An 18,693-nucleotide genomic window follows, 5' to 3' on the forward strand; every position below is an offset into this window, starting at 1 on the left:
GGTATGGGGAGTGGGGATAATACGCTTTTAATCACTTAGGGCAGGTCTACTAATATTCATATGTCTATGCATCGAACCTATTTTTTTCCCTTAATGTAGCACTAAGAAATTCGTTCCACGATTTATGAGACACTCATCTGGTATCGAGCACAGTGTTGCCAACTCAGCTCCTTTAGAGCTAGATTTAGCTCTAAATTGAAGCCGCCAGCTCAACAAAAAGCAGTTCAGCTTCTTAGCTCGTTTTTCAGACAATCTACCTTCTTTTTTCATACGAAAGTCATCAACGAAAAGTGACAATATAAGAAGAGTTATTTCGTTATGAATCGGTTATTTTTGTATTGCAATCTATCGCCGATTTCTTCCCCCCCCTCAGGAAATGTAAATAATTTATTTCTCTGGCCACACCTCCCCCCAGGATACACAAAAATTTCAAGGCAGGGGTTTATTTCTTTTCAGAATTTCTCTAGCTAGCCCCCTCCCCCTTTCGGATGACGTCTGGCTATATTTTAAAGGCCGAGTTGGCAACACTGATCGAGCAGGATGCTGGCTGCAGGTGAAGGAACGAATGACAAACCGGAAATCATCAAATCGGAACAGGATTGACGTGATGAGCCAAGTGAATCACGGCCACCTTTAATAGGAAGTCGCCTAGTTTACCGGCAAATGAAAGTAGGTACCGGTGCGGGCATTTCTACCGCATTGGCGCTCAAACTTTCAAAAATAGTTGTTCATTGTTGTATTCATATCATATGACAAATCAATAATTTTGGCGGTATTAAATTTTTAGAATGTAAGAAAGTTAAATATGGGTCGTTGAACTCACCCAGATTATTTGATTTTTAGCAACCTAGTCATAAGTCATTTACTAGCTACAATGCTTCATCGGTTATTGATTTGAACCTTGACATTTACCAGCACACTAATCGATGTTTCAAAATACGATAATTATTTAATTACTTGTTACAATTTTCGTATTGCATTTAGTGGTTTTCATCACAATTAGTGGTTTTCTAGAGCCTTTTATTTATTTTCATGCAGGTGCTTAATAGAGACCATTGGGCTTTTAAGACGACATTCAGCAAAGAAAATTCAGCAGGCAACTGGTACAGAACTTGAAACAGCCAAAAATAATATAGTACCTTCATTGAATATCCATACATAATATATATCTAGAAGACTTAAAATTCTAAATTATGCATTAGATAGTCCACAATTGCTTACATTGATAAGCTTTCGGATTCCACTGCGTAATGCTAGAAGTCGGAATTTATTGAAATGTAGAAATTCTGGGACTAACTATCATACGTACTCCTCATGGCCCAGAATAATAATCTTCAATGTATCACAAAATAAATAAAAAAGATTGTTACTGGGACAGTTCAGTTATCCAATTCATATGTAAAAGCCCTTGAAAAGGGCTCTTAAAAAATAAACAAATAAAATAAATGTCATATTTGAAATAAGCATTTACTTTGTGGCTCGTCATAATTTACAATAAAAGATATCTATTTGTTTTAGACCACTTTAATTTTAATTGCACTCTACCGGTTTCGGAAGCACCATTCCTTCGTCAGGAGAATATTAAATCAGTTTTAATATTCTCCTGACAAAGGAAGTGTAAGAAAGGTTTTTGGTGGTACGCCTGCTTGTTGAATGCGTAAGAGCGAGATGACTGATAGGGGTATAAAAGATGACGGATGCATCTGCTCGCCCTCTTCACCAAACCGACAGCTCAGAGATAAGACGTAGACAATCCGCACTTAATTGTTAATAAATCATTATATTGGAACACGCGTTATAATTATTGTGTTCCACAAAGTCTGTAAATAACAGTATAATAGTTATTTAACAGGAAGGGTGCTTCCGAAACCGGTAGAGTGCAATCGAAATTAAAGTGGTCTAAAACAAATATATATCTTTTATTGTAAAATATATGTCATAAGGTTAGTAACATTATAGGTAGTTCTTAATAAATACAGAAACAAATACGAGTGATTTGGTAATTTTTATTGTATTGAATCAGTTGGGAAGTTATCTTATATATCTTTATACTAGCTGACGTGTACCCGGCGTTACTCGACTTTTATCTACTTTTTATAAATATAATATGCATATATTACATAGATAAACCTTCTGGAAGAAATTTTCTAAATGAAAACTTTGACAAAATCCGTTGCCTAGTTTAGAAAAACTAAGCGCACAAACAGACAGACACAAATAGCTACTCTATTTATTGATCCAATTGCGATGAAAATTTCAAATTTTGTTATTATTAGTGCCAAGAGCGTTTAGAGCAAGGCTGCCCAACCTTTGGTTGGGCCGACAGTTGACCAACAGTTGGGCGGAATTGACGATTTTGAATCACTGGCGGGTCACTAAATACCTGACGGTTCCTATTTCCATGGTTGTTAGAGAATTTCTATAAAACATAATTCCCCACAAAAAAATTCAAAATGAGTGCTCCCCACAAAATATTTGAAATCCATGGGGGGGGGGGGGGTTGTTACGGAACTTCGCTGAGAAAAAATTCCGCGCACCCAAAAACATCATATGTGATTCGCCACAACAATTTTTCGAATTAATTCTATGGGATTCCATTTCGGACGCAAAAAATATTATATCAAAGACCGATGTATTTTTGTTTAAAAAGTAAAAAATAGCGATAAATCGCCTTCGTTGGCAACACTGGTGACCGCGCGCAAACTGCATTGTTTGTTTTACCTACCGCGGGCCCGCGACACTTTTTCAAATTGGCGGATTGGCGGGTTTTTGAAAATGGTTCACGCGGGCCACTTATAATTCGTTCGCGGGCCACATTGTGGCCCGCGGGCCTGGGGTTGGGCAGCCTTGGTTTAGAGGGTGATTTGATTAGCAGAAGTCGGGGATGTCCGATAAAGACTTCACGCATTATCTTTGCACTGGTATGAGATACTGAGTCGACTTGAAGTTGAAATACTGTAGCATTTAACAGTAATAATGCGAATTTCATGATACCACATGAAGTGAAAGGTATAAAAAGTCTGAGAATCACGTAATTATTTGCGGTAAAACGTGATGAACGAAGAAAGAGGTGTATGGAGTTGTCAGGTTCTCTAGAATTAACAACCTAAAATCTTTACCCCAAATCAATTATAAGTCCCTGAGCAACGCTGGGGATACGTCAACTAGAATCTTATGAATACTATAAAGGTTAGTACCATTATAGGTATATTCTTAATATATTTAAGAATAAATATGAGTGATATTGTTCATTGTTTTGTATCAGTTGGGTAGTTATAAATATATAATCAACTTTATCCAAATAAAGAAAAGCGTAACGATATACTCACAAATTAAACCATGTACCCATACAACGAGTAGAATCAATCGGAGATCTTGGAGTACTGCTAGATTCTAAAATGTTATTTAAGGACCATATTGAAAATATTTTAGAAAGAGCTTATAAACAATCGGGATTTATTATACGCATTACAAAGCCTTTTACTATAGCACACACACTAATTCTGCTATATATGTCATATGTAAGGTCATAACTCGAGTTTGCCTCAGTCATTTGGAATCCTCAATATCAAACATACATTGATCTATTGAAAATATCCAATCCAAATTTATTAAACACCTATCGTATCGTGAATCGTGAACAGTCTTGTTGAGTCATCATATCTGTTAGAAAAGATTGCATTCGTTGCCCTGAACACAACACCAGATCGAACGACTTATTTAGAACTCCACACTGCATAGCCAAATATGCGCAAAACTCTTTGATAGGACTATCTATAAAACTCACAATGCCTTACGAGATGTAGACATTTTCAAGTGTAACTTGAAAACATATAAAATGCAACTTACTAAACTGATACTTTGATAAAAAATGGTTGTATTTTTTTTAAAAGAAAAGCCCACTAGGGCGTGTAATAAATAAATAACTTAATTTTTTATTTAGTGAAATAATCCTATCATCTTAGTTTATATTATAATCATGCAAAAACTGTATTAATACTAACTGTCTTTAATTGTTTTTATAACATTTTGTAATTCCTTATAATGATTATTCTTTATATTTCTTTGTCATTTATAAATATATTGTAAAGGTGCAAATATTGAATCAACGACTAAAATTAATGAAACATTATTGGTATAATATTGTAAATAATTGCTGTTTATGCTAAATATATAAATGAAACTTTGCTTCCTAAATAAAATAAAATAAAAAAATGAATACCCATTAAATTTAGACAAAACATCTTTCATATAATATCGATTTCGTTTAGGTGCATGTTTCCAATAAAAATGTAAGCTAGTCATGTGAGAGTGTGCAATGTGCTTTTTACACCATTCTATATATCTTGTATGGACTTTTCTATACTATTTCACTTTCTCGTTCCTATATGGTCAACCCTCGTTGTGGGCGGATGCTCGTAATTACCGCTTTTCCACCGCGATCTGTGCGTTTTTTCTGCATTCTGTGGTCTTTCAAAGGCTTGGACATCTATTTATGCCAGAAGCATCTTGATAAAATCAATTTTTTATCATCTTTGATGGTATTGTTAAGAAAATATTGTTTCATTTTATGACCGTGGTTTTGACCAAAGCAATGTCTTCTTTGAGAATGCTGTTTGGGTAGTTGTGGGGAGTCTGTTTAGGGAAAGAAAGAGTCTGTAGAGTAGAGTAGATAATATGGTAGGAGAGAAGATACATACAAGCCGGAAATCTTTCCACATGTGACATAAGACGACTCCTGAATAAAATACGTCTCGTTCTCATGCGGAAAATGCCAATCATTTGCGAATGTTGCGAACAAGATATTGCGTATATCTCGGTTATCAAAGATGGAGAAGGTTTTCATTATTGTTTATTGAAACACCACTTGAATCGACACTGCATTCCCAACTGACGTCTACGTTCTAAGAAATGAAATCCGTTCGTTCAAATAAGGAACTCTACCAAATATATTGTTCATTTCTTTCCCATATTGCTTTATTCCTACGCCGGAATTTCGCTTTAACTACACGGTTCAATTTGTCCCCCTTTTCTCTTCTACACATCACTCAAACACGATATTGTGACTTTTTTATGCTAACTGGTATGTTTTATCCAACAGTGTGATTCGGAGGATGGATGGGGATTCCGGCGCGGGGGCTACCGCTGTACCTGCAGGGACGGGTACTACTTCCCCGGATCTCTGCCCTCCTGGGGCGGATTCCCCGGGGAGCAAGCCGATAGGGAGAACCTTAAGTAAGTACCCCTTTATTTCAATATTTCTGAAGAGTAATTCAAATACAATATTCGCGTTCAGTCCTGTTAACTAGAGTCCCATGTAACATCGTTAATAATAATAATAAGAATTTATTCCAGAATGTTTGCAGGGGTAGTGCAATGCAATACATTCCATATTTGAAATAATCGGATAACATTATTTTATCTATTTCCATTGTATATCAATGCATACGTACATAATAAAATGTAAACATTATATTTATTTATTAATTGGACAATTTGCATAGCGCCGCTTATGTGAGATATCACCCCAGGGGCGCTATATTGTAATAATCTACCTTTACATATATAGATTTTTACTCTCCTGATGAAGGTGTATATATAATCTAACTTTAAACTTTATTAGATACAGTAACAGTTTTAGGTAAAGAATTACCACCAGTTGGAGTAAAATTCGCACCTTTTAATTAAACCGACTGCTAACACATCGCACAATTACCCTCCCTTTATCCATAAACACGGGTACAATTAATCAATATGTAATAATCTATTATTTCAGTCAACTTTGTTATAACTATCTTTAATTGTTGTGACAAACTATACGATATTGATTCAACTTATAGACATTGACGGTTGTAACACATATTTAAGCACTGCAAGTCTCCTATGAGCAAATTATATTAGGTACCATAACAGTTAATATCAGTTGTAGACATGTAGTCAATAATAGTGTTTCATTTGAAATAATTCACAAAAATAGTAAATTCACAAATACGTAAAATTTCATTTATTCAAACAACTGTCATTCTTATTATGCCTAAATTGAGCATGTTATTATTCATTAACTCCTTCCTATTCCGTGTTTTAACAATATATACTCACCCTCTCTCTGTGAATGACCTAATATCTATCTATTAAATGTAACTGTTGTTAGTATCACTTAAACTGGGCGCAGCCCAACCAAGTGCCGCCCGCAGAAAAAAGCCGCGGAGCGGGTTTTTAACTGCTAGTATACATAATTAGACTAAGGAAAATAATAATTATACATGGATGATTCCGACAGGCACAACAAAAGCGGAATTCGAGTGAAAAAAGATAAAAATATTTTAAAAAAAATGAGTGTAAACAGCCGTTTATGGAGGATATTTGAAAAGCTCCTGTCTCCAGAGGGCCATCGGGGGGGACTCCATCCAGGCAACCATGGCAGTGATGATTTTGTTACTTGATTGGCGTAGTCTGTGCCATAAGATTCCCATGTGATGGCGGAGAAGCGCTCTGAAAGAGTGTACTCGTCCCTCCAGGTACATTTCTGTGGCGCTGCAATATCTCGGTAGGCGGAATAGTTGGCGATAAGCATTATTGTAATCGACTTTTAGCTTATGCGATGGGGATGCAGATAATGAGGAAGAGGGAGAGGCTTTAGGCTGGTAATAGTGTGACGCGTACATCGGTCGAGTACGGTCATGTATGTGAATGAATGAAAAGCTATGGTGCCATGCGATTCGCTACGCACTGCGTACGAGGACCATCGCCATCGGTCCAGCTCGTCACGGTTCGACATTAGAGAACTACCAACGAAGTGCTTATAATGATAAGTGCTTATAATGATAAGTGCTTATTTATGGTCATGCCATTGAAAGCTAGCAGCCTCTACCAAACAATACATTAGCATTGGTATATTCAAATATACTATTTATTGTTGATTGCCACAAAAAAAATAATATATCAATACTAAACCAACAGTTGATCGAGTTTGGGTGATTTTTGAAATCCTTCATAATCATTGTGGTGTATGAGAATACGAGCGTAGCTTATAAATCCATCCAACATGCATTAATAAAATTAAATCATTCTACTAGAAAATCGTTTATAATCACAATAGTTCACCACTAGTTTGTTGGTATAACTTTAATTAATATATGTTGTTGTTTAAGTACTTGTTAAATGACTTGATTGAATGAAGATGAATTTCATGAAATCATTTCATGACATGACAAATAATGAGATAAAAATTCGAACCCGATCTTTTAGAATTGTAATCCAAATATATATTGTAATTCATCGGATTATAAATTAATTGTATTACTATATCAATGTCATTCTGTATATTTTAAATATAAATCTTTTTGATACTTTCAATAACGTCAACATGTTGTTTTGATTTTTGTTTACTAGGAAAAGAGGGATGTTGGTGTAACCGTAATAGAATTAATCTATTTTTTTTTTTCGTAAGAAGCAATTACTTTGTGATTAGACATTCTATAATTGAATAAAATACTATGTTTAAAAACCACTTAATTTTTTATTAATTTTCACATTTACCGGTTTCGCTTCAGTTAAGCTTCATCAGGATGTTAATTAAAAACTAAAAACTAAGACAGAGAATGGGCTTATATGTAGGTGGACAGAGGGAGACAGAATATAATATAAAAAAGTAAGAGTATTTTATAGACAGAGACAAAATACATGAAAGAGAAGACCAAATTGCTAATTGATATGTGTGAGGGAGAAAGCAATACGTGGGTGTGGTAATGAAAAACCGCTATAGTTTACATAATAACAAATTACAGAAAATAATAATTTTTACATGAATTAAACATATAACAATAAATTTTAAGGGCATAAGAAACACAATGTTTATATAAATAATATTATGGAGTGGAATGAATTGTGGGAAACAGATTAAATATGGTGCTATAAAGTGAAAAAACACACTTTTTAACGGTATCCCTAGTTTGTGAAAATGAATGAGCTTTATCCCCAATATTGCATGAATCACGGAATTCAACTTTCATGATAAAATTGAGCGACTTTGTAGAAAAGCTCATAGCAAATGCATCAAATGATTATTGACTGTTTTCATAGGTCAAACTTTTTTCGCAAAAGTAGGGATCTAAAAATATTATTTGACATCTGATAGAAGAAAATGTTTGCGATTTCGAGCTTTAGTATATGGGGAACGGTTGAGAGAGTGAGTAAATTCCCACATTCCTTGTTTTTCTAAATCTTCCCGGAGCCTTTTGGGTACCTACTCTTCCCTGATCCCACGCCTGAATGAGTCCACAATTTATTAAAGTTTTGCCCCTCACCTCCACGGCGCATGAAGCGAAATACTGATTCGATATTGCGAAATCGATTTCTAAAAATCTAACCAAGAAAAATATTCGCACATTGACAAAATTTTTGAAAATTGCATCGGTTTTTGTTCATATCGTCTTTTGGTAAATTTTTACGAATTTAAATCATAAAGTTGAAATATTGTAATGTTTGGAGCTGCTTTATGATGAGCTCTGACTTCACGAAATTTTCTGAAAATTTCCCGTGTATTTGTGTAATTCTCTGTCAATTTTCCATCATGGCCTATGAAGTTTTCAAATATCAACGTCAAAGAGACGAAATTTTTCTCGTTTCATAATATTCTTCATTTTGCTGAATAATAAAAATCTAAGTATTTGGTAGTAACTTAATAAGGTTTTAAATATTTATTTAAAAAAGTCGGAAAACTAAATTATTTATTTTATTTGAGCATTTATATTACATGACTGTCTTACGATAGGGACTATAATTAATTAATTAGTCAAAATATTTGCAAGAAAAATTGTAATACAAATTGAAAGATATATGTTTTTCTTACTGTCCGCATTGTAGAACATAAAACAACATCACACAAACTTTATTTAGCGGGGCAATTAGTTATATCATTATTAAAATTGTATATCCGTGGACGTTGCTAATTTTGACGCCATATAATTTCGTATTAAAAGTTACTTCACGTTTCTGTAAGGAATCCCAAAAAAACTGCTCTTAAAGAACGCTGGTCCGAGGTTATCCATTCTCATTCATAACCTCTCAGTTATTCTCATTTTTTAATTAAATTTGTTTCTTTGTAACCTTTTCTCGGTTGGGTCGCTTTGATATATCATAACAATTGTTCCCATTTGTAGAAGAATTCTGCAAAAGCCACGAATCAAGTTTACTGCAGGAGGCACTTGCCTTAAGTACGTAGTCATCCATATGATAAAGTTAACATTTTCCTCAAAGTTTTGGTTAAAAATACTATGAATATTCAAGGATGCTGAATTTTTTTTTGATCTTTCTTAAACGCTTCTATAATTTTACTCGAATATATTACAGGGCTACGTTCGAGTCACTGTAAATATTGTAAATAACAATAATAATAATATGATTGTTCGGATAGCCCGTTTTCGTGAGAAAATCACATCAAAGGCGCAAAAACTGTATTAATGTGGAAACAATACTATTCACCAATTCTCAAACATAAAAAAAACGATAGGTTAACATTCGTCGATTGTGATTTATTTAAAAAAAAAAATTGTAATGATTTTATTCTAGAAGGAGTGCAAACCCATTCCGCCATAATTATTACATGATTATCTTACAGGAATAAAAAATAATATAATATATAATAAAAATACATTAAAAGATAAATAAAATGGTAATATAATAGTCACCAATAATAATAAGGACGGTCGCTGCATCATCTGCACGAACATGAAAATTTTATTTATCTTATTAGTCCAGTCAGTGGGGAGTTTTACCTTGCAAAAGGTTAGGTAGTAGCGATTTTGATATATGTTGTTAAGATTGGGACTCTAAGGAAAAAAAAAAGTTTTCGACCTTGGGGGGGTCGAGCTCGATCCGCCATCTTGGATTGAAGGTGCCAAAATTTGATTTTTTCAAAATAATTATGAAGTGGTTGATTTTACAACCAAATTGTTGAAAGCAAACTTAAAGACAACTAAATTACCTACATTTTTTGTTGAAAATTTTTTTTTGTAAGTCTAATAGGTAACGAGTTACAGCGGTTGAAAGAAGAAAATTTTGACAAAAAATTGTAAAACTCCAGTTTTCTTGATAAATTTTGTATTATGGTATTTTTTTGTAAGTCTAATAGGTAACGAGTTACAGTGGCGGAAATGTGAATATTTTTCTAAAAAAATGATGAAATTCCCAACTTTGTAATTTTTTCGGGTTATTCATTACATAATTATAATAATTTTGTAAACTCATTTCCACACCACCATGAGGTATAGAACATGGCGCATTTTTTTATTGTGATATCTCCAGTAGGTCTACTCCACAGATATACCAGCGATGGTAGATTTCGAAATTAAGTTACATTACTATGAATTATGTTACTATAAATTATGTTACTTAATAACAGTCTTCGTCGCCAATGTCATCATCTAACTCATTGCCTGTGATACTGAGATTCTGGGCTTTCATTGACAAAATCTCTTCTTCTTCGTCCTCGACATCGATGTGGACCTCTAGCGAATTTCAGCATGTTTGACCATTACAGCACCCACATACAATAGAACACTTCAATCCAGCTTTCGTGCAGCTACATGCAACGCCGCATCCTTTTTTACAATTGCATGAAATAAATTTTAATAAAGTCTCGGGTGCTGGTTTCTTTGTCATTCTTACTGGAACAAGCCCGTTGGTGTCACGTTTCCAGCCCCAGTTTCTGGATTTTTTTGGATTCCATACCATTTTTGGACTTGATGGTACGTTCTAAATGCATGGTACCGTGCAGCGTCGTTCGTTGGTGGCAAAGAGGCAAGATTGAATTTGCTTTTTGTTGTCGACTTTGCGAAACGTTTGTAGCGGACTTCTTCCAAGGTTTCCTTATCCATGTCACCCCCGTACAAAGCAACAAGAAAGCGTGTTCTTGCAACTGCTATGTCTTCTGGTGTTGCCTCATGTTGTTTGAAGATTCCTATCATGGCATTGAGTCTTGTGTCGTTTTGCACAAGCGAACAAAATTTTGTTTTTCCTTGGTTGAAGAAGGACGATGTTGTATCGCAGCCGCTAAAGGCATGAAGAAACAGAATATTCTCAGCCGCCTCTTTGTATTTCACACTATTCGCGGAACACAGTCTTTCAAAAGTTTTGCCTCTCCCGGGTTTGCGAAGATATATACTACTTTTCGGTGGTGCTAATGCTGTCAGCAGAACTAGGAGATCAACGTCTTCGCCAATAATGAAAACAGCGTCATATGATGAACACAAGGAAATCGCAGTAGGTATTGACAATCAACTCATCAGCATCTTCTTCAGCCTGCTTAACTGTAAAATCATCCTGTATAAATTGCTTTGTAAGCATCGAAATCAGACGAACTTTGTTATTTTCATTGGCTAAAAATCGTTCTTGTGAAACTTGAACTGGCATTGTTTCATCGAAAAGAACATCTGCAGACATGAGCATCCAGGCAACGTCCTGTAACCAGGACTCAATCAGTGTTGCCAAGTCAGCTGTAGACTAGGATCCCACTATAACAAATCAACGTCGTCGAGTACACGGATGATGCTATATAAGTATATTGTAACGTAGAAATATGTTAAAATGATATTGTGTAATATGTTCGTACAAAATTTTTCAAGAAAACTGGAGTTTTACAATTTTTTGTAAAAATTTTCTTCTTTCAACCGCTGTAACTCGTTACCTATTAGACTTACAAAAAAAAATTCGACAAAAAATGTAGGTAATTTAGTTGTCTTTAAGTTTGCCTTCAAAAATTTGGTTGTAAAATCAACCACTTCATAATTATTTTGAAAAAAACAAATTTTGGCACCTTCAATCCAAGATGGCGGATCGAGCTCGACCCCCCCAAGGTCGAAAACTTTTTTTTTTCTTTAGAGTCCCAATCTTAACAACATATGTGAAAATCGCTACTACCTAACCTTTTGCAAGGTGGAGCCCTTTTTTATCCCCCACTGACTGGACTATATAATGTATTTCAATATATGATAAATACATTAAAAGATAAATAAAATGGTAATATAATAGTCACCAATAATAATCAGGACGGTTGCCGCATCACCTGTACGCAAATGACAATTTTAAAGCACCCAGTGAGGCCCGCATTATCATATATTGAAAAATATTAATTGAATTAAAAAAAAACTGATTACCTGAAAAATTATGATACCCAATATTTTTAAATTATTAAAACTACAAATTTTTGAAATATTTGACCGGTTTCGCTTAAACTTAAACCAAAGATTCATCAGATTATTATGGGTATTGGTAGCTTGGTTGAAAAGAAATCAGAAAGCTGCAATATTAAAATTAAATTAACGTGTGGTAATAAATTGGTGGTCGATTTCAATGACAAAATAACGTAATTGAATAAAAAGTATGTATCTACTGAATGGGTGAATTTGAAAAAAAAACATACTTGATTTCTACATAAATCCATATGAATAACGCCCCACACACCAAAATAGATTATTGGTTCCTAGTACCTTACATTGGTTAGAATATTTACATAAAAATGTAAAAGCAGAAGAAAGTAAAAGAAAACTGGAAACTTATTCTGGCATTAATTTATGGTTAAATGTTTCTGCGAAGTGACACTCCGAATACAAACGATTAAAAAGGCGCATATACGAGTATGCAGTGACATGCATGTACGATATAGGTGCACCCTTTAGATAATGTAAATGCATTACTGTTAACGGTTCACTGAATGTTTCATAGTCAGAGACTCGGAACTGCCGACATCCGTGACATACTTCATATCCGAATCATGTATACAGGGTATATTGTACACTGATGCAGGGGGTGGTGAAGAAACCCCACTCTCCCTTTGTTCCCGATCCATTCACGTCATATAACAAGTAACGATATTTCATCCAGACTTACAACACCGTGAGACAATAAAATACGCTTTAAACAAACAAACAAACAATAAATAACTACTTTTCAGAATATTGATGACTCATTGTTTGCATATTATAAGACCGAATGAAAAAATGGCGTCAAAATGTAAGACATATTTTATGTAAAGTGTTCGTTCAAACATTTTTATAATTCATGAATGAAGTTTGTGTTGACATTTCTAAACTGCTATGTTTCCTGGAAACACTTTTCTAGAAAGTCTCCCGAGAAAACTTCAGATTGAAGCATTAAGTATTTACGTTTAAGGCAAAATCTACTTAATTTAATATGATACGTAAGTACTACCAGAGCTGGATGAGCTTTTTCGGGCTGTCTGACTTAACTTTACTTCAGAGTTGAAAATATAGCTTTTGAGAAATGAATGCCAACATGAATAACATGCCAACATAAATTCCATTTATAACGCTTAGAACTATTTTTGTAATATTTTATACCGTGCCACTGATACCGCGGACAGATATAATTACAATCTATATTTGTAAATGTAAATATGTATGTTAGTCGTAAATCTCTAGTTTAAGCCGTAGTTATAAGTCATATTATATCGGTATTGTGTAAATACCCACTCGGTCATAAAAAAATGTATAATTTTAAGTTATTAGTTAAAAGTCTTAGTTGTAATTCACTCGACATTAATCTTAGTTATAAGCAGCCAAAAGTAATAAGTTAAAGTCTAAGTGATAGGAATAAATTAAGTTGTTAAGCGCCCTTGAGGTGATTTTCTCACGAAAACGGCGCTATAAAAATAATCCAATCGTTATTATTATTATGAGGTTATATTCTTTATCGGCCGAAATACTAAGTTTTTTAATTTAAAGGTTATTTCGGCTCTTTTTTATTGAAGTGAAACTTCTTTACGCGCGTCATGCATTTTCGAGGACCGGAGTAAAACCGACTCATGACCGTCACGAAAAACAGTGATCATTTGGTGGTGGGGGCACGGGACCCCCACCACCGCTCACCGTTCACTGTCGCTCTCTCACCGTAGTCGCTTACTGAGGTGAGGGAGCCACTGACGAACGTTCTCTCTCTCTCTTCTCTCTTTTCCTCTCTCTCTAGCCAACGACGCCACGCCAGGCATCAGCTGCTTGCTTCGTGTACTGCGCGGTGAGTGTAATACGAGTGAAATACGTAATTGAAGGTGGTTTATTCGATTTGGAACAGAGTTTTAGTGTCAAAAATGAGTAGTGACGAGATAGAAGTGAGAAAAACATTCGTGGCACAAGAATAATGAAATGAAAAGAGAGAGAGAAGAATACTAAAAGTTTCACTTCCGTCGTGCGTAGGCTTGCCACAAACTGTATTTTTTTATTTATTATTTCTAGTTTCTATTACATACGTACATTAACCAGATAAACTATTATGCACAGGGTTACTTTTTATTGTTTTTAATACATTCACTTTTAAGACTTTCAGTGATTTTATCATAAGTTTTTGGATCTTTATACATTAAACAATTCTTACATTCTTCTTTCAATTGAGGCAATCTAAGAATATTTACATTTCTGGTTTCATTGTTATATATATTATTACCGATTATTGTTGAACACCTAGGTTGTTTTTTATTCATATACTTAGCTTTCAACTTTTATTATCTGTTTTCATTCCTAGAGATATTATTTGAATAGGTTTAGAGTTACGTCAGAAAGACTTACATCTTCTAATTTTTCTAATAGTTTGTTTTTCTTTTTTATCTTTTCAAAGGCTATTTTGAAATCTAAATGCGTAGGACATTCAATTTATAACTAGGTACGTCCTGGAAATTACACAGTGTAAATAACACTTGTATTATTTTACAAGCAATAATTATTCGCCTGAAACACTCATCTACATTGAAAAATTTCCTGATAAAAGATACATGACGCCAACGGGACTCGAACCCGTGTCCCTTGTCTTAAACATTAGTTTACCAAAAAAATAAATAATTAAACACTTGTATTGTCCTTGAAACATGGTTGAATGGGTGTGCAACAATTTGCAACCTAAAATTGGTCCAATTGTTTGAAATTTAATTAAAATTGTTAAATTAATGAAAATCTAGAAACGAAATTTGTAAAACGAATAAAATTTTAAACCTGAAACAACAACAAAGAACATTGTTAAAAATACGTTTACTTAAGATAATGGAAGAGCAATGAAATCGCAGAAAACATATTTTTTAAGTCGAAAATTTAACGTTGAAATTATTCACATAAAGGAATCAAAACGATTATGCGGGAAAACCGTAACGGCTCGAGCAGACTGTTCCGTACACAAAGACCGTCGAATAACAAATTTCCCAGTTTTATCCTGTACGGTCACATTGTTATAACATCCCCTGAAGTTGTTTTCATATTTTCAATATTATCGCACACGGCTTCGGCATTGCGGAGTTGCCTTTGGAATTTTTAATTTCCTGGATACGTGTCGCCTGGGCAGGGCGGTACTGGTGGGCACCTACCTGCCGCCGAAGGTAATGCCTGTCCGTGTTCAAACGTTCCCCGTAAGGCTGTCACAACGCTTTCTCATGAAAATATACTTTTCAATTTGTGATAAGTTCAATTTAACTCACGTTTCTTGGATTGGAATTGAATTTTCACTTTGAAATGCAATGATTCTTTTCCGTGCTATGTGATCGTTTTTCAGATGTCATCGTCCTATAAAATGGTAAGAAGGGTATTTTCACTATTATACGTAGGAACCGGATTCGATAGTTTCCAGTCGTACGGCGTTGAAGCGTTGGGGATCAAACTGGACTAATTGGAGCTAACAACGTGGAACTATTTTTTTCGCTTCGGGTATCTTCTAGATGGGATAACTGAATTCTCAACAAATCCGTTCCAATTTTTAAAATGGGAATTAAAATAATTTCCTGTTAAAAATATAACATTGTAGGTACGTTATGGAATTATTCTTCAAACACTTCCAATTTTTAAAATCAAGCTCGAATTCTATGAAAGAGTTCTAGAGTTAGAACCTGAGTTACATACAGATATACAACATTAATTAGTATTCTTTAATTAATGAATAAATTCTTACTAAAAAAAATAATAATACTGTTCTATTAAACAAATACTTCAATGTGCTAGTTTTCTTAATGATTTATTTATTACGAGTTCTATTTGTTATACTGCGTTTGTTTGTTTTAATTGGCATATATTTCAAGATTAATAGTCCAGAAAATCCTATAACGTGTTACGTTAAACCCTTAGGAGGATATATATGAACCTTTTGTACAGATTTAAAACTAAAACAAACTTAATACTTACTTAACACAATCTCAATTCATAAAAATTCAACCTGCGTTTGTAGGCGCTCGCATAACTTGAAAAGTAGTCAACTGATATCGCTGAAAACTTCAACGTTTTTTTTATTAGTGCCAGGAATGTTTAGAGAGTGGTTTGAATGGTAGAAGTAGTCGGGGACTCCCGAGGAATACTATATCACAACATCTCACAATATCTCTTCACCGGAATCGATATATTGTAGTTTTTTAATAGTAACACTGTGGTATACAGTAGTGAATGGTGGAAGAAATCGGAGCTGCCCGAGAAAGACATTAGCAATAGCGAAGCATTGCGGGGTACACTAGATTCATATAAAATACAATTTTTGTATGTTTCTGACGTTTTACCTTTATAGCGAAGCACTACGAAGTAGGTACATAATGCAAAATCATTTGTTTTTGGATTGAAAATTTGATCTCTTAGAAATATTTTAGATGATTTAATTCTGCAAGTAGAACACATATTGGCATTTAATACTGCGAGTAGAACACATATTGGCATTTAATACTTCGTGAAGAACACATATTGGCATTTAATACTGCGTGTAGAACACATATTGGCATTTAATACTGCGAGTAGAACACATATTGGCATTTAAAACTGCGAGTAGAACACATATTGGCATTTAATACTGCGTGTAGAACACATATTGGCATTTAATACTGCGAGTAGAACACATATTGGCATTTAATACTGCGAGTAGAAAACATATTGGCATTTAATACTGCAAGTAGAACACATATTGGCATTTAATACTGCGTGTAGAAAACATATTGGCATTTAATACTGCGTGTAGAACACATCTTGGCCTAAGATAAGCGATTATTTTTGTTAAGTCTGTTTGTAAGCCCAGAGAAAAATCAGTCCTATAAAAACTGCTTTAGAGTTCAAAATTTTATTGGTTTTATTTAACGTGGAACATTAAGTTCTTTAGAAAATGATGGCAAAACAAAATAAAGCACACTTTTTGACGATTTCTAAATAAAAACGGACGGCTGGTGTTAAGCGAGAATTTATTGCCATATGTTGAGTGTTATTGTTAGCGGCCCGATTCCAAATGTTTCACGACGTGGTGCATCGTCTTAAATGAAAAAACCACCAGTAAGAGAAAGTAAAATATATTTCGTCATTATTTTTTTTATACATTATCTAAAACGTTCCCCTGTCCCTGCTAGTTCAAAGAGTAGTCGGTTGGAAATTTTTAGAATAAAGATTGTCGCAAAAAGTTTTTCATTCGTATTAGTCCATTTAGTATTTTGTTTTCTTGTAACGCTGTCTCACTTTATTTTTATAGAAAGGATAAATCTTTTTTCCGTAAAAATCTTCCGAGTTGTCTATATTGGATTTACGAAGTATCTCCAAATATATTTAGTGAAAATACAAAAAAGTTGAAGAAATTTTCCAATTTTGTAATCGTATTTAGAATTATCATGGAAAACACATGTGCAAAGCACACGTCTTTCGTTTGGATGTAATGAATTTTCTGAAGATGTGCATATAGAAATAAGCATTTTTGTTAGTTAAGAAATAAAATACACCTAAAATATTTATACTGTTGGGAGTTTTACTAATAAGAGCAGCATACCCATTGATAATAGAAACTAGGGTTTGAACCATTATTAGTATGAAATCGCGCGCAAAGTGTCGCCAACATCGTTCACTTATACTCCGCTCTTTTTCACTGTTCTTTTTCAAACATTGATGATATCGTAAAACCTGCCCTAAAAATACAATTTTAATAAATGCGTTTTATTTTAACTCACTGGGAATAGTATATTAAAAATTGTTATTATTTTGAAATACATGATATCAAAATAAATAAAAAGTTATGAGTATTGCAATTTGTGAAAAATTTTCGCAATTTCTGGTGTTTTTATATTTTGTAATTCTAACGTTAACGCATTTCTATGTAATAATAATAATAATGATTGGATTATTTTTATAGCATCGTTTTTGTGAGAAAATCACTAAGACCTATAACTAATTAATAGTGGCTTATAACTAAGTTTCATAGCTAGAGACTTAGAACTAGTGATTTACAACTCAGACTTTTGACTGATAACTATACATATTTTTATGACCGAGTGGGTATTTACACAATACCGACTAAATACGACTCAAAACTACGTCTTAAACTAGAGGTTTACTATTAACATACATATTTACGTTTACAAATATAGATTGTCATGATTTCTGCCCGTGTGGTGTCAGTGGTTAGGTATAACATATTACAAAAATAGTTTACGCATAATAAATGGCACACTACCCACCATTGAGGTGGGTAGTCGAGGAGAAAAATTCCCTGGAATGAGCAATTAAATACTACTGAGAAATAAAAAAAATCATTATTCTGGATACGACAAGTTGAAAAGATGAGTCTTTAGTTTTGCTCTGAACTCAGATTTGCTGTCGATCTTTCGCAAATGTGAAGGCATTTTGTTCCAAGCTGTTGGGCCTGCTACTGCAAAAGCCCGGTCTCCTAAATTGGTATTGGGATTGTGCA

General features: G+C 33.9%; 2 protein-coding genes across 5 annotated transcripts in view; both read left to right on the forward strand.

Moving 5' to 3' along the window:
* The window catches only part of LOC149424230 (mitochondrial import inner membrane translocase subunit Tim21), a 586,526-nt gene that overhangs the window by 194,032 nt on the left and 373,801 nt on the right, over window positions 1-18,693 (forward strand). The window lies entirely within an intron of this gene.
* The window catches only part of smog (G-protein coupled receptor 158 smog), a 206,524-nt gene that overhangs the window by 65,648 nt on the left and 122,183 nt on the right, over window positions 1-18,693 (forward strand). For all 4 annotated transcript variants that reach the window (XM_089651396.1, XM_089651394.1, XM_089651395.1 and 1 more), the window contains exon 6: window positions 5,102-5,235. In XM_089651396.1, the coding sequence (XP_089507522.1) occupies window positions 5,102-5,235 (134 nt within the window). The remainder of the gene's footprint in view (window positions 1-5,101; window positions 5,236-18,693) is intronic.

The sequence above is a fragment of the Hesperophylax consimilis genome, chromosome 4 (genome assembly GCF_061612785.1).
Source record: "Hesperophylax consimilis isolate HC1 chromosome 4, BYU_Hcon_1.0, whole genome shotgun sequence".
NCBI classification, from domain to species: Eukaryota; Metazoa; Arthropoda; class Insecta; order Trichoptera; family Limnephilidae; genus Hesperophylax; species Hesperophylax consimilis.